This window comes from Aethalodelphis obliquidens, unplaced genomic scaffold, assembly GCF_003676395.1.
Source record: "Aethalodelphis obliquidens isolate GAN/ISIS:26980383/991018 unplaced genomic scaffold, ASM367639v1 scaffold5, whole genome shotgun sequence".
NCBI lineage: Eukaryota > Metazoa > Chordata > Mammalia > Artiodactyla > Delphinidae > Aethalodelphis > Aethalodelphis obliquidens.
The window spans coordinates 57,465,722-57,489,401 of record NW_020837949.1 but is presented as its reverse complement, the minus strand read 5'-3'; the positions used below and the strand labels follow the sequence as shown (position 1 = coordinate 57,489,401).

General features: G+C 36.9%; 1 protein-coding gene and 1 long non-coding RNA gene across 3 annotated transcripts in view; one reads left to right on the top strand and one right to left on the bottom strand.

Annotated features, from left to right (window-relative positions):
- The window catches only part of CASD1 (CAS1 domain sialic acid O acetyltransferase 1), a 77,448-nt gene extending 61,999 nt beyond the window's left edge, over window positions 1-15,449 (bottom strand). Inside the window, exons 1-3 of one of the 2 annotated variants that reach the window (XM_027102476.1) lie at window positions 14,860-15,449; window positions 7,645-7,741; window positions 6,977-7,097 (exon numbers count right to left, since the gene is read on the bottom strand). In XM_027102476.1, coding sequence (XP_026958277.1) covers window positions 6,977-7,097; window positions 7,645-7,741; window positions 14,860-15,427 — 786 coding nt within the window. In that variant the 5' untranslated portion in view covers window positions 15,428-15,449. The remainder of the gene's footprint in view (window positions 1-6,976; window positions 7,098-7,644; window positions 7,742-14,859) is intronic. The other variant, XM_027102475.1, reaches the window with a different exon arrangement.
- A 3-nt stretch (window positions 15,450-15,452) lies between these two features.
- The window catches only part of LOC113618382 (uncharacterized), a 63,340-nt gene continuing 55,112 nt past the window's right edge, over window positions 15,453-23,680 (top strand). Inside the window, exons 1-2 of the long non-coding RNA XR_003431995.1 lie at window positions 15,453-15,745; window positions 17,534-17,611. This is a non-coding gene — a long non-coding RNA (uncharacterized LOC113618382). The remainder of the gene's footprint in view (window positions 15,746-17,533; window positions 17,612-23,680) is intronic.

Below are 23,680 nucleotides of genomic sequence, written 5' to 3'. Positions count from 1 at the left end.
AATTTGGTACAGCCACTATGGAGAACAGTATGGAGGTTCCTTAAAAAACTAAAAATAGAGCTACCATATGATCCAGCAATCCCACTCCTGGGCATATATCCGGAGAAAACCTACATGCACCCAGTGTTCATTGTAGCACTATTTACAATAGCCAAGACATGGAAGCAACCTAAATGTTCACTGACAAAGCAGTAGATAAAGAAGATGTGGTACATATATTCAATGGAATATTACTCAGCCGTAAAAAAGAATGAAATAATGCCATTTACAGCGACATGGATGGACCTAGAGATTAGTATTCTAAGTGATGTGAACCAAGGACAAATATCATACGATATCACTTATATGTGGAATTAAAAAAGTGATACAAATGAACTTATATACAAAACAGAAATAGACCCACAGGCATAGAAAACAGACTTAATGTTACCAAAGGAAAAAGTGGGGGGAGGGATAAATTAGGAGTTTGGGATTAACATATACACAGTACTATATATAAAATAGATAACCAACAAGAACCTACTGTATAGCACAGAGAACTATACGCAGTATTGTTTAATAACCTATAATGTAAAAGAATTCTAAAAAAGAATATATATATATATTCACTTTGCTATACACCTGAAACTTACACAACATTGTAAATCAACTATATTTCAATAAAAAAGAAAAAACAACACGTATTGCATTTAGTTGTCACGTCTCTTTAGTTTCATTTTATATATCAATTTATTTTATCAATACACATCAAATATTATATTCGTTATTTTTTTTAGAATCTAGGTTAATTGATACAATGCACCAAATCTAGATTATAAACAGCACTGATAGTTACCCTCTTGAACATCTCTTTACATGAGTCACTTTCTGTAATAGTTCTAAATGTTCACAGACTATACAAATGTTCACCTCACATAATAATGCAAATTATTTTTTGAAGTGTTTGTAACAATGTACCCTCACTAGTGGTTTGAGACACAGACTCTCTAATACATCTTGTTAGGCTTCATATTTTTTGCCATTGTCAAACTTAATTTTGCCACTAAAGTAGGTATAAAATGCTATCTCACTATGGTCTTAATTTGCATTTCCCCTATTACCAATGAGGTTAAACATCTTTTAGATTTACACTGGGATTTATATTTCCTCTTCTGTGAAATGCCTGATCATGCCTTTCCTCTTTTTATTCTACTGGGTTGTCTTTTTTATTAATTGGTTCCTTTTATCTCTTGGATATATGCAACAAATATCGTCTCCCAGTTTATAGTTGTCTTTTCCCTTTAAGGTATCTTTTTTTTTTTTTTTTTTTGCGGTACGCAGGCCTCTCACTGTTGTGGTCTCTCCCGTTGCGGAGTACAGGTTCTGGACGCGCAGGCTCAGTGGCCATGGCTCACGGGCCCAGCCGCTCTGCGGCATGTGGGATCTTCCCGGACAGGGGCACGAACCCGTGTCCCCCACATCAGCAGGTGGACTCTCAACCACTGCGCCACCAGGGAAGCCCTAAGGTATCTTTTGATGAACACATAATCTTAAAGAATGTGAATCCCGCATTCATCTTTTATTTTACGGTTAGCATTTTTTGTTTCTTATGTACGAAACTTATCCCTACCTGAGGTACCAAAGATATTCTATATTTTTTTCTAAAGGTTTCAAAGTTTTGACTTTCACATTTAAGTCTAAATTCACCTAGAAATGATTATACTTGATGGTGTGAGGTAAGGGTCCAATTTCACTTTTTTCCATTATATAACCAATTGACTCAGCATCATTAATTGAAAGACTTTCCTATCCCTATGGATCTTCAATGGCATATCTGTTAAGTTTTTTTTGTATATGATTGTGTCTATTTTAGAGTCGTATATTCTGCTCCATTGGTTTCTTTGTTTAGGTCTCCCAATACCACATTTTCTTAATTAAAAGATGTCTAGTTAAAATAGGTCTTGATATTGGAGAAGTCCTTTCTACCTTGTTCTTTAGATCTCTTGCAGTTATTTTTGGTGCACTGCCCTCCATATAAAATTTGGAATGAACTGGTAAAGTTCTATAACAAATCCTGTTAGAATTTTTTTTTTTTTTTTGCGGTACGCGGGCCTCTCACTGCTGTGCCTCTCCCGCTGCGGAGCACAGGCTCCGGACGCGCAGGCCCAGCCGCTCCGCAGCACGTGGGATTCTCCCGGACCGGGGCACGAACCCGCATCCCCTGCATCGGCAGGCAGACTCCCAATCACTGCGCCACCAGGGAAGCCCCTGTTAGAATTTTTTGAACCTATAGATTAATTGGAGAATAACTGACATGTTTACAATATTGAGTCTTCCCATTCCAGAATACAGTACATAACTTCCATTTAATTATATTTAAATTGCCTTTTAATAAAATTTCATGAGTTTTCTGCATATACACCTTCCTTAGTTACTATGTTTATTCCTATGTACTATGTGCTTTGTTATTATTGCACACAGTATATTTTAAATAACATTTTTGAACTCTATATTCCTGACAAGTAGATATGCAATTAGTTTTTAACAGCTTTATTGAATTACAATTAATTTTCATATATTTACCTTATAATCAGCTATATTATTAAAATTTTTATTACATCTAGTAAATTTTCTATAGATTCTTTGGGATTTTCTGTGTAGATAACTGTATTATAAAATATCAAGTTTATTTCTTTCTAATCCTTACATCTTTATCTTTCTTTGGCTAAGGATCTCTAATACAATATTGAACTGAAGCAGCAATAATGGACTTCCTTGTTTTCTTCCTGAGTTTAATGGAAATGTGTCTAGCATTTTACCATTGGAACATTTACTGTAGGATTCTAGAATTTTTATCAGAATAAGTTAGAATACAAAGGAACTTACCTAACAGAGAGAGAATGATACCAATTCTCTGATATTGTCAGGACTTGGTTAATGGCCCAATATGTGATCAAAAAGATTTCATGTGTGCTTTGAAAAAATATATTCTCTGATATGTTAGTGTATGCTTTAAGTATTGAACTATAAGTTCATAAAATCAGCATATTAAGTCTACTCTATGTTTACTTATTTGCTTGCACTATTATTAATTGCATGAGCAGTGAGTAATTCTCCCACTGTGGTAGAAAATCTGTCAACTTCTCACTGTAATCATGTTAACTTTTGCTTTATATATTTTAGGGCTAATTTATTAAATGCCTACAATTCAAAATCTTCCTAATGATTTGAATCTTTTGTCACTAAAAAGTATCCCCAATAATGCTTTTGCCTCTTAATCTATTTTGTCTTATATTAATACAACTTATCTTTTTTAATAAATATTTGTCTGGTAAATCTCTTCTCATTTTAAATTAAATCCTTCCTATGTCCTTTTGTTTTAGGTATCTTTTTAAGCAGCAGAAAATTCTTTTTAAAATCAATCTGAAAATCTGTGTTTAGCTGACAAGTTTAGACTACTTACATTTATTTTGATTATAAATGTTTCTATTATCTTACTTTTTGATTTCTAGCTCCCTAACACATACACATATTTTTATATACATATGAAAAGTAAACACTGATTTTTACATGCACATATAAATGTTCATATATATATGTATGTGTGTGTATCGGAGTATACATATGCATGTGTGCATGTGTATGTACATGTGTGCATTATATTTGGTATGAGATGAGTTTGGTTTTAATTTTTTTCTTCTTCTGGTTTGGAATTACCCACCTTAATTCTATCCTTTTAGTCCTTGCCCTTGGACTAAAGGGCATCATTAACTTAAGTTCTAAAGTAAGATAATACCTGGGGACTTCCCTGGTGGTCCAGTGGTAAAGAATCCGTCTTCCAATGCAGGGGATGCGGGTTGGATCCCTGGTCAGGGAACTAAGATCCCACATGCCATAGGGCAAGTAAGCCTGCGTGCCACAACTACTGAGCCCATGTGCTCTGGAGCCCGTGCGCCACAACTAGAGAGAAGCCCGCGCACCACAACTAGAGAAAAGCCCATGTGTTACAAGGAAGAGCCCGTGCATCCCAAAAAAAGATCCTGCATCCTGCAATGAAGATCCCACACACCACAATGAAGACCTGATGCAGCCAAAAATAAAAAAATAAAATAAAATAAACATTAAAGTGTATTGTGTAGTTTGTTGATGAATTAAAAAAAAAAGTAAAATAATACCTTAAAGAGTAAAGAGGACATTAGAACACTTTAATTGTGGTCATCTCTCTCTGATTTATATGCTATTGTACTTTTTGTAAAGTGTAAAAAGACATTATTATTTTACACAGACACTGTTTAGATTTATGTACAAGTTTACTATTTTCTTTAACCATTGTTTCAGATCATTTTTTTTCTGAATTATTTCTCTCCTTCTTGAAGTTTATTCTTTAGAAAACCCTTTAATATAAGTTTAATGTGGCAGTAAACCCTCATAGTTTTTGTTTATCTGAAAAATGTCCTATATTTCAAGAACAGAGGAATCTGTATGCTAGGGATACAATTCTAGGTTGAAACTTACTTTCTATCAGAACTTTAAAGTTATTAGTCTACTGTCCTCTGGCTCCCAATATTACTATTGATAAATATGCTGGCTCAAAGCTTAGTTTTCTACATATAGGGTATTGCAGCCACTGGCATCTGTCTTTAGGGCAACCTGAATCTCTATTGCACGCCTACTGTTATTGTTCCCATCTCTGGTTTTGCCTCACAGTTTGTTCCTTTTTGGGGGTGTGTCTCCCATTTAGAAATACATCAACAAGTATTTTTTTAATCTAGGATCTAGTTGGTTTGAAGTGGAAGAGGCCCCCAGAGTATCTACCTTGCCCTCTGGCTGGAAGTAACACAAACAGGTTTCTTTACAGCAAGACTTTTCAAGTTTTTAATATCCTAGCCTAAATTAAAACCATCTAAGAGGGGGATATGATATCTGGCTCTGCCCAAACTTATTTGACCAGAGCTTCGTACAGAACTAGTCTTCCACAAAATATAATTTGAAAAAAGAAAATCCTGCTCTAAAGCTTCCTTTTTAAAAAATTTGCCCCAATACAGAAAAGAAATAAATTCAAAAAAATATTATCTTCAATACTCCTATTCCACCCAAAGAATCCCATTACCAAGGCTAAAAAAAAAAAAAAAAAAAAATTAACTTCACAACATGCCAGGCACAAGAAACATATTCAAAAAATAATGGTACACAATCTCTGTCCTCAAGGTGTTCAGAGACAAGAGAATAAGTAAAATACAATTTGGCAAATGTTCCACTAGCAGTTTAATCTAAATAGTTTCACAATAACTGTCTCTTTAAGACTGTGACAAACTGTCTTTGTTTCTTTTTAAAATGCATATAAAATAACATGTATCTTGTCTGATAATTGTGGGATAACTAGGAACCGTTAGGAAATAAAAATTGGAAATGTAGAGCTCAGAAACAACGTACCATATTGTACCTACTTTTGGCTATAGACTAAACCATTACAGATTTTTTTCAACTAACTGTTGCCAAATACATTATTCCAATTTTCAAGAGTCACACTATTCTAGGCCTAGAAATACTAAAAATGTTTTTTTAAATCAGACATCTGTTTTTTAAATGTTTACTAAGTTTTTTACTTTAAACTGTAAGAATCTCAGGTCATTAAATAGTTTCAACTCTTCTGTATAATTTTGTATGTATAAATACAAGTGGAAAATACATTTATAGATACCAAATAAAATGAAAGGTTGACTTTGTTATTTTCTATTATTCAGCTTTAAAATCTATACTAGCTTTTCCTGGTAGACAAAATCTCTAATAGCCTATAGACTCTTCTCACAAGGAGTAGTTCCTAAAGAGTTAGTATCCATTACCATCATCACTGTGAAACTAGCTACTTAAGCTGTTAAGTCCCTGATTTTTCAACTCCTTGCCGCTGGGCAAGTTGATGTGTACAGGTAGATTTTCATCATAAATTCATGAGATATTACCCCAACAATTCTGAACTTTTTGTACTTTACTCTTTTCTTCTTGCCATTACCCACTCCCAACCACATGCAACTGAAGGCAGGGATTAGAACCTTAGATCACTTAAAAATGTACAAACAGAAAGATATGATAATTCCCCCCAAATTAACTAATTAACAAATTGATTAACAGAAAGATGTTCATCCTTGTTAGCTTTTAAAAAAAGACATATTTTTAAAATGAGAAATTAAGAAGAGCAGAAATTTGTTACACTGTCATTTTAACTATATAGCATGAATGCCTAGTGCCAAAAAGGTTACAGAAAATTAGGTCCCAATGTACATTGCTACTTACAGTATAGATTGAAACAGTTTAACAATATAATCAATAATTTTAAAAGCATTTATATTCTTTAAACTAGTATTTGCATTGTAAAGATTCCGTCCTAAGGAAATAATTTAAAAAGCAAAGTTTTCACACAAAAATGTAATAAAAATGTCTGTTTTTAAATTGTAAAATAAAAAAAATTAGAAAACTACAAAAAGTTAAGAAAGGGAAGATTATATAAAATCACATTATATCCATTCAATAATATGTTGCCATTATGAAGATGCATACATTGACTGTATAATATGGTAAACTGTGATAAGTGGTGGGGATAGAAGCAAGATATAAAATTGTACATGCTAAACTATTACAATTTTGTTTCCAAAAGAGTCTGAAAAGAAATATGTCAAAATATTAAAAGGAGGATAAGGGATATTTCTTCTTTGTTCTTTCTACAATTTTTTAAAAAGTTTTCCATGGAAAGGATTTTAATATTTCTGAAAATGAAAAGTTTAAGTCAATGAAAAGCTTGCCAATACCTTACCCACCACTTCTTTTTCTTATGTTCCCCATTATGGCAAATTGTCCCTGTTTTCCCCCTCCACCTTTCCTAAAACCAAAGTAAAATTTTATAGTTCCTTTTGTTAATGTGAAAGGGCACATTCCTCCTATAACTATTCAGTTGGCTAACTTCTAAAACAATACGCTAATGAAATGAATAGACAAAATTTACCTTATTTCCTTCTTCTTTAAATTGGGGATTAATTATTTTTACAAAAGAGTAAAACAATTGACGAATTCTGGAATCTCCAATAAATGCAATATGTTTATCTACAAGGCAGTTCTTCGCTTCACTGAAATCAACAAAGACATCAATTAGAATAAGGAAAATCAGCATACTAGCACTTTTCAAAGCACATAATTTGTGAAGAAAGTAGTACAGCATTATTACATACACAGTTATGTTGCTTTAGAAATAGGTGGCCAGGTTTGTTTAACCTACCAGTCCGTGTATGATCGAGTAACTCTCTATAATAACAGCCCTCATCTAATAAGTGTTTCAGATGTACTCTAACCATAGTAAGTGCTTTATATCCATTGTCTCAGAATAACTCCATGAGGTAGCTATCCAAGTCCCAAAGCAAGAGTCCTTCATTCACGAGCAATTGCCCTGGGCCTGGTTATCTCTCACCTGAGATAAAGCAGATTGGTCCAAAGCTTTCCCTAATGCTTTAGAGTGAGAATATTCCTTTGGACTCACCTCTAACTCCTACCCTGTCAGCAATTCTCTACCATCACATAGAGAGGTACCATCTATCACTTTCCCTGATTCACCAACACTTTTCTACCAGATATTAAGACCCATCTTAGAAAAGAAAACAAACAAAATGAAGAAACTACCTGATTTTGTACTTATGCATCATACAGCTGTGAGGTTGCCAAACTTTCTCTCCAAGAAATCTGCCACTTGAGAGAAGGTATTCACATGAATCATTTCCTATAGTAATTAAACACAATAATGTTGTAAACAATAGTTAAATTCTTATATGTTGGTTATTTGACCCCATTTAAGCCTTTGAGATGAGGGAGTACAGAGTTTTCTATACTTCACTATACCCTCTAGGTACATATCACTCATCCATGAGAAGCAAATATTAATATATTAATATTCAAGAGGATAAGAGCCACTAATGACAGATTCTTTACCTAGAAAATACTTCATCCCCAAAGCTACATTCACTGCTTTGGTAGTTCCTTCTGCTTCAGGTTTTCCTTCCAAGGACATCACCTTGCCTCAAACTAGCCTTTATATCTGTTTATCACTCCTACTTCTAGTTGGGAAAGAAGAGTTTAAGGGATAAAAGAGAAGACTTTGGAAATGACTTCCTATTCGACTATTATAGCACTCAGTGCATTAGCATATCTGGAAACCTAGTAAATACTGAAGTATTTTATAAATCTACTCCCTAATTTTCACAGCCTCCCTGGAAGTGGGGTATCCCTATTCTGTAAATGTGCCAAGGAAGACTTATGCAAGAACTTCTGAAAAAGCTCAATAAAATTTCATCCTTTTGCAATCTCACGAAGATAAGACTTAAAACTATGTTAGTCAAATGGTGGCTGAAGATACACACGATCAGTACCAGTAATGAATGCTGTTGTTAATATTTAGCCCCTCCACTTCTCTCGATTGTCTCTTGCCTCCGTTAGGATGACCAACCAACTCCTCCCAGTGCGGTTGGGACTGCCACAGTTTTAAACAGAAAATTCCACATCTGCAAAACCCCTCAGTCCTGTGTAAACTGGGACAGATGGCTACCCTGCTTCCTTTGGCCATTTTACCGTACATTAGCTTAATGTACATGGTCAATGTACGTGGTTAAAAAGGGGATTGGAGACATTAAAAAAGTTCAAATATGTCAAATGGATGAGGGAAAAACGAGATGTGTACATTAACTGTGGGGTTATGATAAAATACATGTGTTTTTAAATTTGATCTCTAGTTCTTTATTAACAGTCAACAGCGATCTCTATTTGTTTTACAAATAGTTAAGGTCAGGATAGGGCATCTGGTAAAAACACTACAGAACAAAATGGTGGGGATAGGGAAGACCCAAAGATATTTAAAGTAGAAGAACACATCTCTTTTCTCAATCCAGTTATCCATTTATCTGGTCAACATACAGATAACAGTGATACAAATACAAGACAGGTATGTATAAATAATGAAAGTGTTGATACCACAGTGTCATAAATTCTAAAACAGAACAGGAAGGAAAAGTGAAAATACTGCATTATTCTGTTGGTGAAAAACTGGATAAGGAAAGTAGAATACCAATTATTACATTTTTGCAGTTACATATGTGGCCTGAGCAGTTTTTTCTGTATTTGAAAGATTTTTTAATAACATCTAAGGAAACTATAAATAATCAGTTAATTCTTTCCAATTCTTAAAAACTAATTCTAGTTCTAAAAAATTACACTATATAATCAAGGAGGAGTAAAAAAAAAAGGACTAAAGGAACACACAATTATTTCCTAAAAACAGCACTCCTGCTGCATTCTTTTATAATGGCCATAAAATAAAATCCTATTAAAAATCTAGTAAATGTTTAAAATTTGGATGAAAATTCCATATTTATAGCACCTCTACCTCTTTAAATACATCTATTAAACTAAGTGAAAAGTTAGTAACCCATCTATTTTCTAAAAGTTATATGAAGTTGTAAATAACTGGTATTAATTCTGTGAAGTTATTCTTCCTTTTCTTTCTTCTTTATCCCTTCTTTTTTTTTTTTTTTTTTTGGTGGTGTTGTTACTTGATTTTTGTTCTTTAATAGAAGCCTAAACAGGAACACACGTTGATCAGTCTTCAGTGTGTGGGACTATACTCTTTGTTAACCATGTCTATGGATTATCAATATGATTTTGTGGAGACTGAAGTACCATACCAACATCTTAAAATAACCAATTTTCTCCACCAAAAAATGTGTTTTAAAATGCCAAACTCTTCTTCCTCTCTTCAATATTACTACTCAGACATTATTTTTCAGTAGTTCAGCTAGTAGAAAACAAAAGCTCTAATCTCAAGAACCCACATTAGAAAAACCTCATAGCAAAACAGATTTGAAGTTGTCACTAACCAAAAGACACTATAAACACAGTACTGTAGAGACTACTAGTCTTTCCAGGGAAGAAGTTCTTAACCTGGTAGTGAATGCTAGTTAATGGTTACTCTTCATAATATATTTTACATTGCAAATTAAAAAAAAAAAATCCTTGTATCTGAAATTAATAGTCTCTGTATCACATCAGTTAAGGTCCATTCAAAAGACAGAAACTACACCAGCTATTTTAATAGAGAGAATGTAATATGACGAACTGTTAGGAAAGTAAAAGAATTGCTAATTAGATAACTGACAAGGCAAGAGGAGACTGGCTTTTATATATCTGTCAGCAAAATAATGGAAGTAGTAGTAATAATAAATACTATTATTATCTGATTTTAAAAAATTAACCGGATTTAAAAAAGAAAACTCCACAAAATTCCATACTCTAAAACTAGTTCTCTTTTCCTGGGAAGGAAATATTTTTAAAATCAAATCACTAAATGTAAATCTAAATGTTAAAATAAGTTAATGTGCCACATTTTTATTTTGTATACTAACTACATGTAAACATCTGCTGGCACATTATTTTCCTTTCAAAATTTACCCAGAAGCACCCCAAACAAAAGAAAAAAAAAACAAAACGCAGTCATTGTTTTCAATTGCTTCATATAATTTTGATAGCTACTTTAATACAACCAGCGTGAAATGAAAGTTACCAAGTGCTCAGATAAATCAAGCTACGAACACAATTAAAAAAAAAAAAAGCAACTAAAGGGATAGAATTATCTACTTCAACTATCTCCCATACAAAGATTATCTAGATGAATAGCTGTCTTCCTCTTCATTCTGTTATCTTAAGCATAAGCATTCTGGTTTGTCAACCTAAAGTCTGAGGTTTTCATGCATGATTTTTCTATAATAGAAAAATACTAAGAGCAAACAAAATAAGTAAAAAGACAAACAAGTTTTAAAAAAACTGAAAAACAAAATAGAACTAAAGAAAACATCTGATGTGCTAAATAAACCGTAGCTTTTATTTTCCTTTGAATAGAATACCTCTGGCACATTGAAACTTTAGACTTAATCATCCTGCCAAGGCTGTGCATTTCTTACTATCCACCATGAAAATACCAGATCATAGAGTTTTACAATATGATCTGCAGAATATTTTATTTGCCTAAAATTCAGCAAGTTATACTTTCGTCTGTGCTGAAAAATCACAATTTACATTTTTCTTTAGATAAGCTAGGAGTGCCTCATTACAAGTTGTGTCATGTAGATCAGGATCTTTCTAGCAGTCAAAGAAAGAAAAGGCTGAGAGACCTAGAGCTACTTCTTTCTTGCTTTAACTTCTGAAGTTTTGAACTTATTTTTCTCCAAAACATGCAATAATATTTAACATTTAACATTTAATATCCCTAGTGATAGAAAGGAATTAGATTAGAATTAGATTTCAACAAAATTAAGACGTTTGAAGCAAGTTAACTTTATTAAAAAATTCAAATTCATCTAGGTTGGAACTACCCTTAAGGCTACAGATACTGGCTTCTTGTCAGAGAAATGATGTTTTTAGTCTGTAATCACAGTATTAATGGACATTTTGTGATTCAGTAATGTTAAAATTTAGAAAAAATAAAATTAAAAGAATATTTTTTAAAAGGTCATTCTATTATATTTTGTGAAAATAATATTAAGAATGCAACCCCCCCCACAAAACTCTACCTTCTAAAGTTGAGATCAGAACATGCTATTAGAACACGAAATTAAATTAAAACCAAAAGAACGAAATGCAGGGAGGAAAAGAGAAGGAAATGAGGACTTTGAAAATCTATTTCTTCAATAAGTGTTTATGGAGTTCCTACCGTGTGTTAAGCTCTGATGATTTAAAAGATGAATAAAATACCCTTGGAAGCTCAAACTTTGTGTGGGGCTGTCAGATACAAATTATTATAATACAAAATGATAAGGATGTATTAGTTACTGTAGAAACACTGAATTCCTAATTCCTACTTCTGTGCTGGTGACATCCGAACCAGGACTTGAAAGAAAAATCTGTACTTTCTTTCAAGGAGAGAGACAGGTCATTGCAGGCAGAGCAAATCAGATATCTGTGAGATATGCAAAAGGGCAAAGCATATTTGGACTGTGAGCCTGGAGTTCCGGAAGAAGGAAGAAAGATAAACGTAGGTAATAAAAAGTAAGCTTTACACACGCAACTTTTAGAAAATCACCATTTACTGGAAAAAGGATAAGAAAACTCTTGTCTGGCACTGTGAGGCTGAATTGGTATTTTTAAATGGTTTAACCCATGTCCCGCTGGAAAATGCTTTCTCACTCCACCTTTTATACATCACCACTGTCTAAGAGGCTCTGAGAAAAGCAGAATATAACATAATGACATGAGGCAGACTAACTGGGTTTTAAATCCTAGCTCAGTCAGATTAACTGTGTATCTTTAGGCAACTTAACCTCTCATGCCTCATTTTTAAAATGTAAAAAAAAAGGTTAAAATGTAAATAATACTGTAATTAGCTGAATCTAAGACCACTGATTATAAAATACACCATTATTTTAGATAACAGTAGGAAAAAATGTTATCAATTAAACTTTGACATGCAATCAAAGTTTTAAAAACTCATCTTGATGACAGAGATACTAAAAAAGGTGGGGGAAAGAAGAGGGGAGGATGAAATCTGGTAATTGTATCTACCTCATTGACTGGTTGTAAAGACAAAATGAGTTAAAAGATGTAAAACCTTTAGTAGAAGAGCACCCGGCATATAATAAGTGCTCAATGATAGCATGTAGTTTTGCCAAGCCTTACTTCCTGTAGTGTGTAATGTTTTACTTTCTGTAGTTCGTAAAGCAAGAGATACTGAATATGTGTATTCCAACTGCATTCAGTCTACCTTGCCTGAGGCAAACTCATAAGCATGCATTGAAGATTTTAATATATAGCCTAAACCTCTATATCTAATATAAGGTCCTTTCTTATTCTGAAGATTTATGATACTATGATTCAAGCGTATGGTTATCCTTGTGTGAAAGGCACTGCATCTGACTCAGTTTCACACTGCCAAAGCATGAGGTTGGCTAAAAAGTGCCTGGTAAGATCGTTATTTTCCCCAAACTGTCTCTGGCTCAAGTTCTTGACATTCAGTATGGGCATGTACACACACCAGGTGTACTGCTTCACACTCAAGACACTAAAGCACCTATGAAAGCTGATGACTAGCTTCTGGAGGAGGCTTTATAAACAATCCCAGATTGCTACACTGACTCATAAGTTTCCATCTGACATTCTATTTTCCCTGCTAATGAGAGAACTTGAAAGGATGAAACATATAATCTAAATACAATAATTAGGGTCCAAGCTTATCAAAAGATAAAAGCACAGTTTTAAAAAGGGAGGTGAGGGGCACTAGATATTTACATTTAGGACCATAGCATCACAGTTATAAAATTTATCTCCACTACCACATAAATAAAATTGAGTTAGATTACTGTCGTCTTATACCAAAATAGCATAAAATGATAGCAGTCAGAAAATTTTATTTAAAATTACCACAAATTAATGCATCAAATTGCTAGTTTTATTTTGTGTATATAAGTGTTGGACTTGTTACAGCAACTGCAGATGAAACAAAGTCTTACCAGGTCATGTGGCGGTGATCTATAGGAGGCTGGAGGAGAAAGGCCAAAAGGGTATAAATAATTTATCTTTTTCAATCGATTTAGTGTATTTATATAAAGGGCTATTCGTCCAGTATGGTACTAGAGTATAAGAATTTTAATTCTCAAGCACTGCAGAAACAAAACAGCAGAATTGATCAAAATGTCCTTCACTTTGAAAGATTCCCTAAAATGAGAAGAGTTCAGATTCCAGTGGCCTCTTTACTGGATATTTTGCCAAAGCAGGTGTGAAGTTAAACTGGAAATGCGTTAAATGCGCACCTGTTACACATTACATCTTGACCAATTAATCTCACAATCACCAAGAGCTTTCCAGATAATGGCTTCGATAATACTAAGAACCACAAATAAAAGATCCTATCGTTATTAATTTCCCTCAGCCTGTCAAACTCTAACCTAGTAGCATTTTTACAGAGAAAATGAAAAAAAAAATCAATCAACAAGGACAAGTAAATGCCCCTTATGACTGAAGAATAATTCGTTCTGAAACAAGGAGGTCGTATTTCCTTTTCCTCTTTACACCAGTCTCAAAACCCACACCGAAGACCTCCTCTCAAACTGCTTCCAACTTGTTTTCATAGCCCAACTCAACTCCTGTCAACCTGTAACTTCTTTTCAAATATCTGCCCCAGTGGCTTTACTCTGTAAAAAGTGTGCAACCAGAACGCTTTAAACGTTTCTGAATCACAAAGCCTGGGTGACACCTCCTCCACTTGGCCAAGAGCATCTTTTGCCAGCTGTCACCCGGCGGCAAAGGAAAATGGGGCGGCCCATGCCGCTGTCAAACAGCTTGGCCCCGCTGTTCCAGGGCAGAGGCCGGATAAAACAAAAGCTAAAGAGCTGATCCCCTAGGGCGCAGAATGGGTGACCCTACTTGGGGCGGAGGTGCCCCATTGCAGGGCGGCCTTGGCCTTCACGCGCCCGGGGGTGGCCCCGGAGGGCCGCCTGCACGCCTCCTGCACGCGAGCCCCGGGCCTGGCGCGTCTACCCCGGCGCAACCCGCGCAGGAGCCGGGACCCCAGCAGCCACTGGGCCAGGCCCGGGTAAGCGCCCCCGTCCGCAGCGCAGGCTGCTCGTGGGGCGCAGGACCATGGGCTCTCTACCCGTGGCCGCCTGTACTGGGGTCCGCTCGGTCGGTCGGGGGCGCCTGGCCCGCCGCCCGGGCCACCTGGGGGCACCTCCTCCCCCGCGGGCTGGGCGCGCCGGCGGGCGGCCGCGTGAGCGTGGGCGTGTGTCGGGCGAGGGGGGCTGCCTCCAGCCTCCGCGTCGCCTCCTCCCCCAGCCGGCCCGGACAGGGGGAGGGCCCGCTCACCTCGGTAGCGGCGGGAGGCGAGGTGGCACAGTGCGAGCAGCAGCACGGCCACCAGCGCCAGCACCTTGGCGCTCCTCACGCTGAAGTAGTGGTTGATCTCCCGCTTGCCCAGGTTGTAGGCCAGAGCCGCCATCTTGGTTCCTCCATGACAACAGCGCGCGGCGGAGCGGGGAAGGGGCGCCGCACAGGGGCAGCACTGGAGCTGCCGCCGCCACAGCAGCCAGGCGAGGAGCGGCCGCCAGTCCCCGCGGCCGCCACCCGCGCCGCCCGCCGGGGAGCCTGACCCCGCGGTGCCCCCGGCCTCTACCTGCCCTTCCTCGGCCGCGACCGCTTCAGCGGCCTCCCCCCAGCCCCGCCGCCGCTGCTCCGCCGTGCCGTTTCCCCAGGCGCCCTGGACGCCTGTCTCCTCCCCTTCCTCCTCCTCCCCTTTAGCCTCCTGTCTTAATAGCGGCTGCGCCTGCGAGGGGTGTCCGGATACCGGGTGCTCCGGGGTCACGGGCCCCAGACGGACCTCCGGGGTCACCGGGTCACGGGCGGCGGCAGGCGGCGGCAGTAGCGGCAGAGACATGGGGATGTAAGGAGAGGGGAGCAGGGTTCCACCCCGACCCGAGCGCGAGCCTGGGGCTTCAATTAGCTTACTGGCCGCTACCTGAGCCCAGGTGGGGGCAATATAAGTACTGTTCCGGAGGACAAGTACACATCACTCCACTGCCTCCTTCCGCAACACACCTTTTCGTGAACTTTCTACTTCCCGAACCTGCCCAGCAGGATGCGAAGGCCACCCCAATGTCACCGGGGCTTATTGTCAGGCTATCTGGTCAGTCTGGCTGCCCCCCAGGCTTGCCAAGTGTAGAGACTGCTGGTAGCCTTAGCACCCAACCCACGGGTAAGACCAGTCTTAACTCTTAACTCGTTGCTTTGAAGCCCATTTCTCTTGCAACTTGAAAAAAGTCCTCGGTTTGCCCAGTTCCAGTGGGTGAAACTCTACCAAAGTACAGAGTAGAAGGTACAAAGAGTACAGAGTAGAAGCTTAGCTTAGTGTAGGTGTTGGTGAGAAAAGAACCCCACTCTTAATTTTTGTTTACACAAGGGTTGGCTAGGATGGGCCAAACATGAAAAAGCGTCTCAGGATAGTCATTCCTGCTCCCGAAGTTGGTTAATGTTCCGTGGTTTTCAAAACAGGCAGCACACCTTTGCCTTGGTTAAGAGCTTGTTATTCCCTCATGTTTTGTTTTCTCCTTTTGGTTTCTCCCTTGCTGCCTTCCAGGTGGGAATGGTTATTTACATTGCTTCCCTTTCTACTTGTTTAGAGTGAGTTATTGATTAGTTAGGGTGTTTTCAGGTGTTCTTTGCAACTTTCCCATTTAGCCATTCCTGAACTTGTGTTTATAGGCCCCTCTTAAAATGATAGAATGTTAGATATGAAGGGACTGTACAGATCTTGTCATCCCAATTTTTTCATCTAAGGACTCTTTTTATTATGTTTTTATCCGTGGACCCCATATCTTGAAAGATTTTGTCACTTAAATGAAATCACATACATCACTGTCATGGATGTAATGCTAATAAGCAATAAAGCTAAATAAGTGTACAAACACTAGGCACTGTTCCTTGGAAATGGTCGCTTAATTTTGGCTGTCATTCTTCTGATCCAAGGTTCCACATGCTGGAAGAATTAAATCTGATATTGTAAAAAACAGATAAATAACTCTGCTAACAGTATATGGTCTATCAATCACATCCTAGAAATTTCTATGATGTCATCAACAGCAAATTAGAATTTCTGATTAGCGTACGATAACCAATGTTAGCCTACAGGGTTGGTTTAATGCCTGCCAAAAGTAAAGAAACTTGACATTTTATTTAATTGGAATGTCCAGAAGGCTTTCTGAAATGTTGTAAATAGCTTGTGGACCTCCTTCCTTCCCACTAGTTTAAAGCTAATCCCTCTCCTCTGCTCTGAATCTCTTTCTGTCCCCCTTTCTTGGGGGTGTTGATGACTCCATCAGTTATCCCCATGTCAATCATCCTCTCTCTGTGTCTTCCTTAAACTTTCCTTTCTCTTGGATGTTTCCCTTCCACCAATAATTTTATCTTGTTAGTGAAGCTCATCCATGGACTGTGTTTCTGTGTGTTTACCTCTCCATCTCTTTCCTTCTCTGACAAGTTCTAGAAAGAATAGTGTTGTCTTTTCAGCCTTCACTTGTTCCACTTCTATTCTCCCTTCTAAATAACTCTCAAATCTGTTGCCTCCTCTCCATTCCCTGGTTGTTGCCTTGGTGAAGGCATGATTTCTTGCCTGAATTTTTTACCCCTTAAAATCATCTTCCTCAGGTTTGGCTCAAAAATTCAATCTTACAGCTCCCTGCCATTCTCTAACCAGACGGAACTTTCTTAAACTCAAATGTGATGATGCTAAAAACTAGTTAGTGGTTCCATGTTTATTTGTCTATCCCTAAACCGTCCAGAATGTTAACTAATGCTCAGCAGGTTACGTCAACCCTAATAATCTGAGAAAAAGAGAAACCATTTTATAGGAAGTCTTTCAACCATGCATTACTTAAAGCAAAACAAAAACAGACAAAACAAACAAAAAAACCTGACTACACCTTATTCCTTCCCTTCTTCTTCTTTTTTTTTATTAACCAAACATCTATTTCCTATTGTACTACAGGAGGTCATGGGGATAAAGAAGACAGGAAAAAGGACTGAAAAGGACCAGCCAGCACAATAGGAGGAGCTCAGTTTTGAGGTGAGAATCTTTTGGTATAAACTGTTCCTGCTCCACCGTGTCCATTTCATTACTGTTTATACTGATGGGATTTTAAAATTTGGGTATAACTGACATATAACATTACATCAATTTCAGGTGTACAGTGTGATTTGATATTTGTATATATTGCAAAATGATCACCACAGTAACTCTAGTTAACATTGGTCACCATGCATATATACCTAGTTACAGAATTTTTTTTATGATGAGAACTTTTAAAATCTACTCTCTTAGCAGCTTTTGAATAAGCAATACAGTATAATTAACTATAGTTCATTTCTGACTTGAAAAATTCTTCCTCTTCTTTCCCAAAGCTGTCTCTTTCATCTGTGTCCTTGATTGTGTCAGTAAAATTTCATTTGAGAACCTGGTATCATAAGTTTCCCTTCTTTATTTCTACCTTCGATTTCTCCCTCTTCACTGTTTGCCCAACACGTAAGCTCAAATGCTTCCTATTTAAAGCACCTTCCTTAATTCACCACACAATCTGTCTTCTCCTTTAACTATCAGACTTCTTGGAGGAACAGTCTATGGTTACTGTTCCGATTTTTTTTGGTTACTTATTGGTTCTTTAAATACTTGAAAACTGACTTCTGCTCTTATTCCATTACCTAAACCACTGTTTCAAATGTCAACCACATCCTAAATTACCATATCCAATGTCTTTATCTTAGCTTTATCAACTTCATGACTGTGCAGCATTGTTGACATATTTGCTTTCTTAAAATCTTCTCTTTTGACTTCCATACCACTACACCCTCTGGCTCTCTTTTTTTCTTTCCCATGCATCTCCAAGAAGAGTCAGTCCTCTTGCTTTTTCAAACCCTTATATGAAAGTGTTTGCCTGCTTTTCTTCTTGGGAAACCTACACTACAGCTACCACACTGCATCCATGCATGTAACCTGGATTCCTGTTAAGTGCTCCAGACCTCTTTCACGTACCTCAGAAACTGCTTCATTGAGTGTCTTGTGGTACCTCACACTCAGTGTGTTGGAAACCAGTTTTATTTTCCTTCCAAAACCATTCATCTTGTTATGTTTACCATTTCATTCCTTGCCACCACTATCCTTCAAGTCATTTCTACTACTCTGACTCATCTTCTTTCTCCTCTGCCATATCTAAAGTATGGGTTTCAGTGGGGAGGTGTGTTCATAAGGTAAGCCAGTGGATAGTGAGAACAAATTACCAAAGCTTCTATTTATAGTTAATTCCTGTTAAAAAATGATTAAAGAAGACATTTTAGGTGATACAAACTTTATTTAACACTTCATGAAGTGGATAGTCTCCTTTCAGAGAACAGTAAAATGGGGTGGAAGCTTTTATAGGGTAAAGAATAAAGAAAAAGGAAGAGAAAAATAGAAAATATCTGGTTGGCTGAGGCCACATAGTCATCCTTGTTTGGGATGAGAAGAAACAAGGAAATAAGGATAGAGCTTAGAGTTGGCTTGCTGTTTGGGGGTTGGCTGACTGGATATACTGCATTTCTGCTCAAGCAGAGCATTTATAGAGATATGAAAGTTTTCTAAGTTTTGGTTTGCTGACATGGCATGACTAAGCAGGAGCAGATCCATCATGAGCCCAGCAAGTTACTTCAGCATTCCTAGATACAATAAAATAAGGCTTCATTAATATTTAATATAAGGACCTCCCCTGGTACTCTGACTTGGTCTATATGTAGAGTCATGTCAAGTGCACTTGAAGAGGAATTCTGAGGGGAGAGTGGGAATTCACACATGGGGGAGAGAGATGAACAAGAGCTCCCTTATTTGTTGACTTTCAGCACACTGTGCCTATGAGCCTATCAAATGGATTCACAGATTGTATTATCTACTCTTACTTCAACTCACAAAATGGAAAGTGGCTTTAAAAATCCCCATGGGGGATGTGAATTGAAGATTTTCTAACCATATAAGCACTATCAAACAAGAAGAATATACAGCATGGAATCTTCTCCTAAAATAAACTCTTCATCAGCTGCATGGTTAAAAAAAAGAAGTGTGTGTATATATCATAATATATACCTGACACAGATTATATGCAGATTATATAACATACAAATATCATCCCTGACATACATATATGAACAACGTAAATCTGTAATAAATCAGGAAAAATTACGAAATTATCGAGATTAGTTGAAATAAGAATTTACATCCACTCATTGTAAACTATGGATCTTGCTTGTAAATGTATAGTGCTTTGAGATGAGAGTTACTACAGATATGAAGCCATCAAAATTAACAAGCCATTTATAAATTAAGCATCTGAACATGAATTAAACCTCTCTCTTTGAGAGAAAAAAATTTGTGAATATGTATGACTGTTTCAGATTACATGGATTAGTTCATTGGTAGAGCAGTGCATATTTTATAACTAAATAAATATGCTCTAATTTTTAACTGATATGAATGCACAGTCAAAAGCCTAGAATCACTTAGTGAATAACTGTATTCTGTTCGTTAACTCTTTCCTCAAAACTCTTTCCTTCTGCCCAGAATGCTCTGGTTTAGGCTCCAACCTGATCATTGCAACACATTTCTACTGGCCTCCTTACCTTTAACTTCTCACTTTTTCAATCCCTTATTAACCAATTGCCTCTAGAATTATTTGTCTAAGGCTTTATTTGATCTTATCATTTCCCTGCTTGAAAACTTTGGTGGTTCTCTACTGCAACAAAATGAATTCCCAGCCTCTTAAAACGTGTAAGGTTGTCTGTGATTTGGCCTAAGTCTCCATTCCTTCTCTTTAGTTCTCATTTTATCCAACCATGCTAGAGTACAAGCCAGGAACGTTATATATCTGTTGCTTTTTTTCTTACTATTCCCTTAGCTTGAATACTTTTCCCCCTGTACCTCATATGCTACTTATTTAAAATCTTTCTTCTTTTTTCCCCCCTCCAGCCTTAATAAGGTATAATTGACAAATAAATTGTTTATAGTGTACATCGTGATGATTTTTCACATATACCCATACTTTGTGAAATGGTTACCACGATCAGAAAAACTTTCTCCTTTAAAGACCTGATACATTTTGCCTCTTCCATGAACTAAGCCCCATGGCTCCTTGTGGGAATGTAACTCTTTCCCTCCTCTGATTTGTCACGGTACTTTGTTTCTGTCTATGCTAAGTATGCCTTCAACACAAGGCAGCACCCAATCAGAACAGATACCTTCCTTCCTTGTGCATATTGTGTGTATTGGGAAACTATCAGTTCTTTTGGGACATATCCCACTGTGCCTTGTAATCTACTCAGTTATTATGTTTATCTTCCTCTTCTTCATTCCTCTCCCTCCAGATTTTATGCATTGGGGCACAGGGAATTAATATTTTTTGTATTATTTGTAGGGAAAACTTGTGAAAGACTTAGAAATAGACCAAGGTATTATGGTTGTCTTCAGTGGGAAACTGGGCATTGTCCAGATTATCAGATTCTATCGGGTCTCTGAATCTTTTATTGTCTTTGAGTTATTTTACATTGCTGTAAGTTATATAATACTTATAGTAATGCAAATGATTCTTGTCCATAGAAATGCAAATTGTATCTCATTGGGATTCAGTTGATTATTGCTCTATGGATACTGAGCAGTTTTGAAGTTTTACATTTGTTAAGCAAATTTATTTCACCATTCCCAATGCCCATATATATGTGATTCTTTGAATTCTCCTTTGAACCAATTGTAATATCTTTCTGGTTCCCTCATTAATTAATGAATTAAATAAAAGCTTTGACACATGTTCATTTTATATCTGTATGAAAGTCATGCCATATACTCTTCTAAAAATTATCTTTTAATACATGAATATGCCTTGAACTGAATAAATATTAATATTTCTTAGGTTCAGATTAAAGATCATTTAATGAAAAACACTGGAGAAAATTGAGACACTTTTCTTCCTAGAATTTTTAAGATTGTGGGATAGAGAAATATTTTCCAAAGTGAATTTGACTTGTTTGAACAAGTGAACAGTTTCCTCTACAAGACTGAAAAAACTTGTTTTTATTACCATGAATTTGAATATTGGCCTTTGGATTTTTTGATCAAGTATACCCAAAACAAAACAAAACAAAACCCAAATATCTGATTTGTATGTACTCAAATGTCAAAAAAACTGATACAAAAGAGTAAGAAATTATAAAGTATTACTCAGTTATTTTATTATATGCTTTTAGTTTAGTTTTTTTTTTTTAATCTGGAAGATTTCACCTTAAAACATGATACAGAAATCTCAATAATCATTTGGAAGTTGTATAAAGTAAAAGTTTATACATGATATTATAGTCTTCAGTATAAGAAACACATCCTGAATTCACAGTCTGTTCACACCTGTCCTTCTTGTCTTCAGATTGGGAAACACTTGGGAGTCAACCTTAGGTCTCTGGTCCTTTCTGTCTAAATTCTCTGCTTATCCCAATTGTATTCTGCTTCTCCCACCTTTTCAGCTTCTCTTCTATCTCCTTTCCTTCTGCTACCAATTGTAGTTTTTCCCAAGTATCTGTACTTTTGAGAAAGCTCTTCACTCCCTACCCTCATTCACTTTACTGTTTGGACAAAGGTGAAAGCAGAAGAGATGGAGAAAAAAGTGGACAGATTAGAGACAGATTTTAGTAATAAAATGGACAGAATATGCTGATGGAGTTGCATGTGAGAAGATAAGGGAGAAGGAGAATCAAGGGTGACTTCTGTTTCTGGCTTGAGCAACTGGTGGCTTCAGGGACCGCTTACTGACATGGGAAAGACTGGAGTGGGGGTAAAGCTTGGGAAAGATTATCCTAACAGTTCTTCAGTTTCTTCTTGTTTACATCAAAATATGTTTAAAAATTAAAGCCCAGACAATCTAATACCTATTTAATTTTCACATGTGAAATTCTGCCCCACCCTGCCACCCTCAGTACCCTTTCTCCAAGACAGAAAAATGCATCTTCCACTTTATTCCCAAATTACACGGGTTTTTTTTCAGGTGAAATCAACATTTCCTATCAACAGTTAACAAATCAAGGGGGGAAAGGGATAATAGTATAGCAATTATTTTGCCCTGGGTCTTCCCCAACGGCTGAAACAAATTCTCCTTTCTGTAGAATAGTTGTTTTAAATTAGCTGGAAATTCACAGTTCACAGCTTTGAAAAAACCCCTTAAGGAAGGCAAATATGAATATCTCCCATTGTTTCTAAGGTGAAGGATGTTAACCGTTGATCAGAGTTGCGCAACTTGAAGGGGAGAAAAAAATTCTAAATGACCTGTCTGGTTTCTCGCAGCCCTCTGGCCCAAATGGTACTGACATTTTCATTAAACAGGTTAAGGAAAACAATAGAGGTTAATTGACTTAGTGGTGTTTCAGCTGAAATGGCCAAAACTGCCCAAGGCCTCAGGTAAGTCTAATGTTGTTAGCAGCATCTTGGCCTTCCACTTTATACTCTGTCACCTTTGAACGATCTAAACAAATTAGGATCGCTTTTTGTATAACACTGTGTATCTCACAGGGATGTGTGAAAATGTATTAGGTAATGTCTGTAAAGCACTTTAAATGATTTATTCTTTAGCCAGTTTTTCCTGAGGGATACTTTGTCTCACACGCTTCTAATTGCCATCTAGCTAGATGATAAAGAGCAATCTTCAACTGAACACTTAGTGGGTTACAGGAGGTGACTCACAGATCTTTTACTCTATGCACACAGAACATACATTTCCCATCATGAAATTCTGCCTTTCTAACTAGCATATTTTTGGGGGGTGACATTTAGATATCATTTTCGGTTTGCAGAAGTGGCAGGTATAGCTTTGTGGTCATTAGTAAAAAGTTTTTACTACGGGGGTAGAATAATGTAGTAAAAAAAAGCATAGGCTTTGAAAGAACATTCTGGGTTTGACACTGGGCTCCACCATTTACTAACTAAATAATGTGGCAAATCGTTTCACCTGTTGAACTTCAGCTTTACTTTTTTTTTTTTTTTTTTTTTTGGGGTATGGGGGCCTCTCTTTTTTTTCCCCTTCTTTTTTGGGGGGCCGGGCGCCGGTTGCGCAGCCTGGGCGGCCCTTGCTCCTGTGTG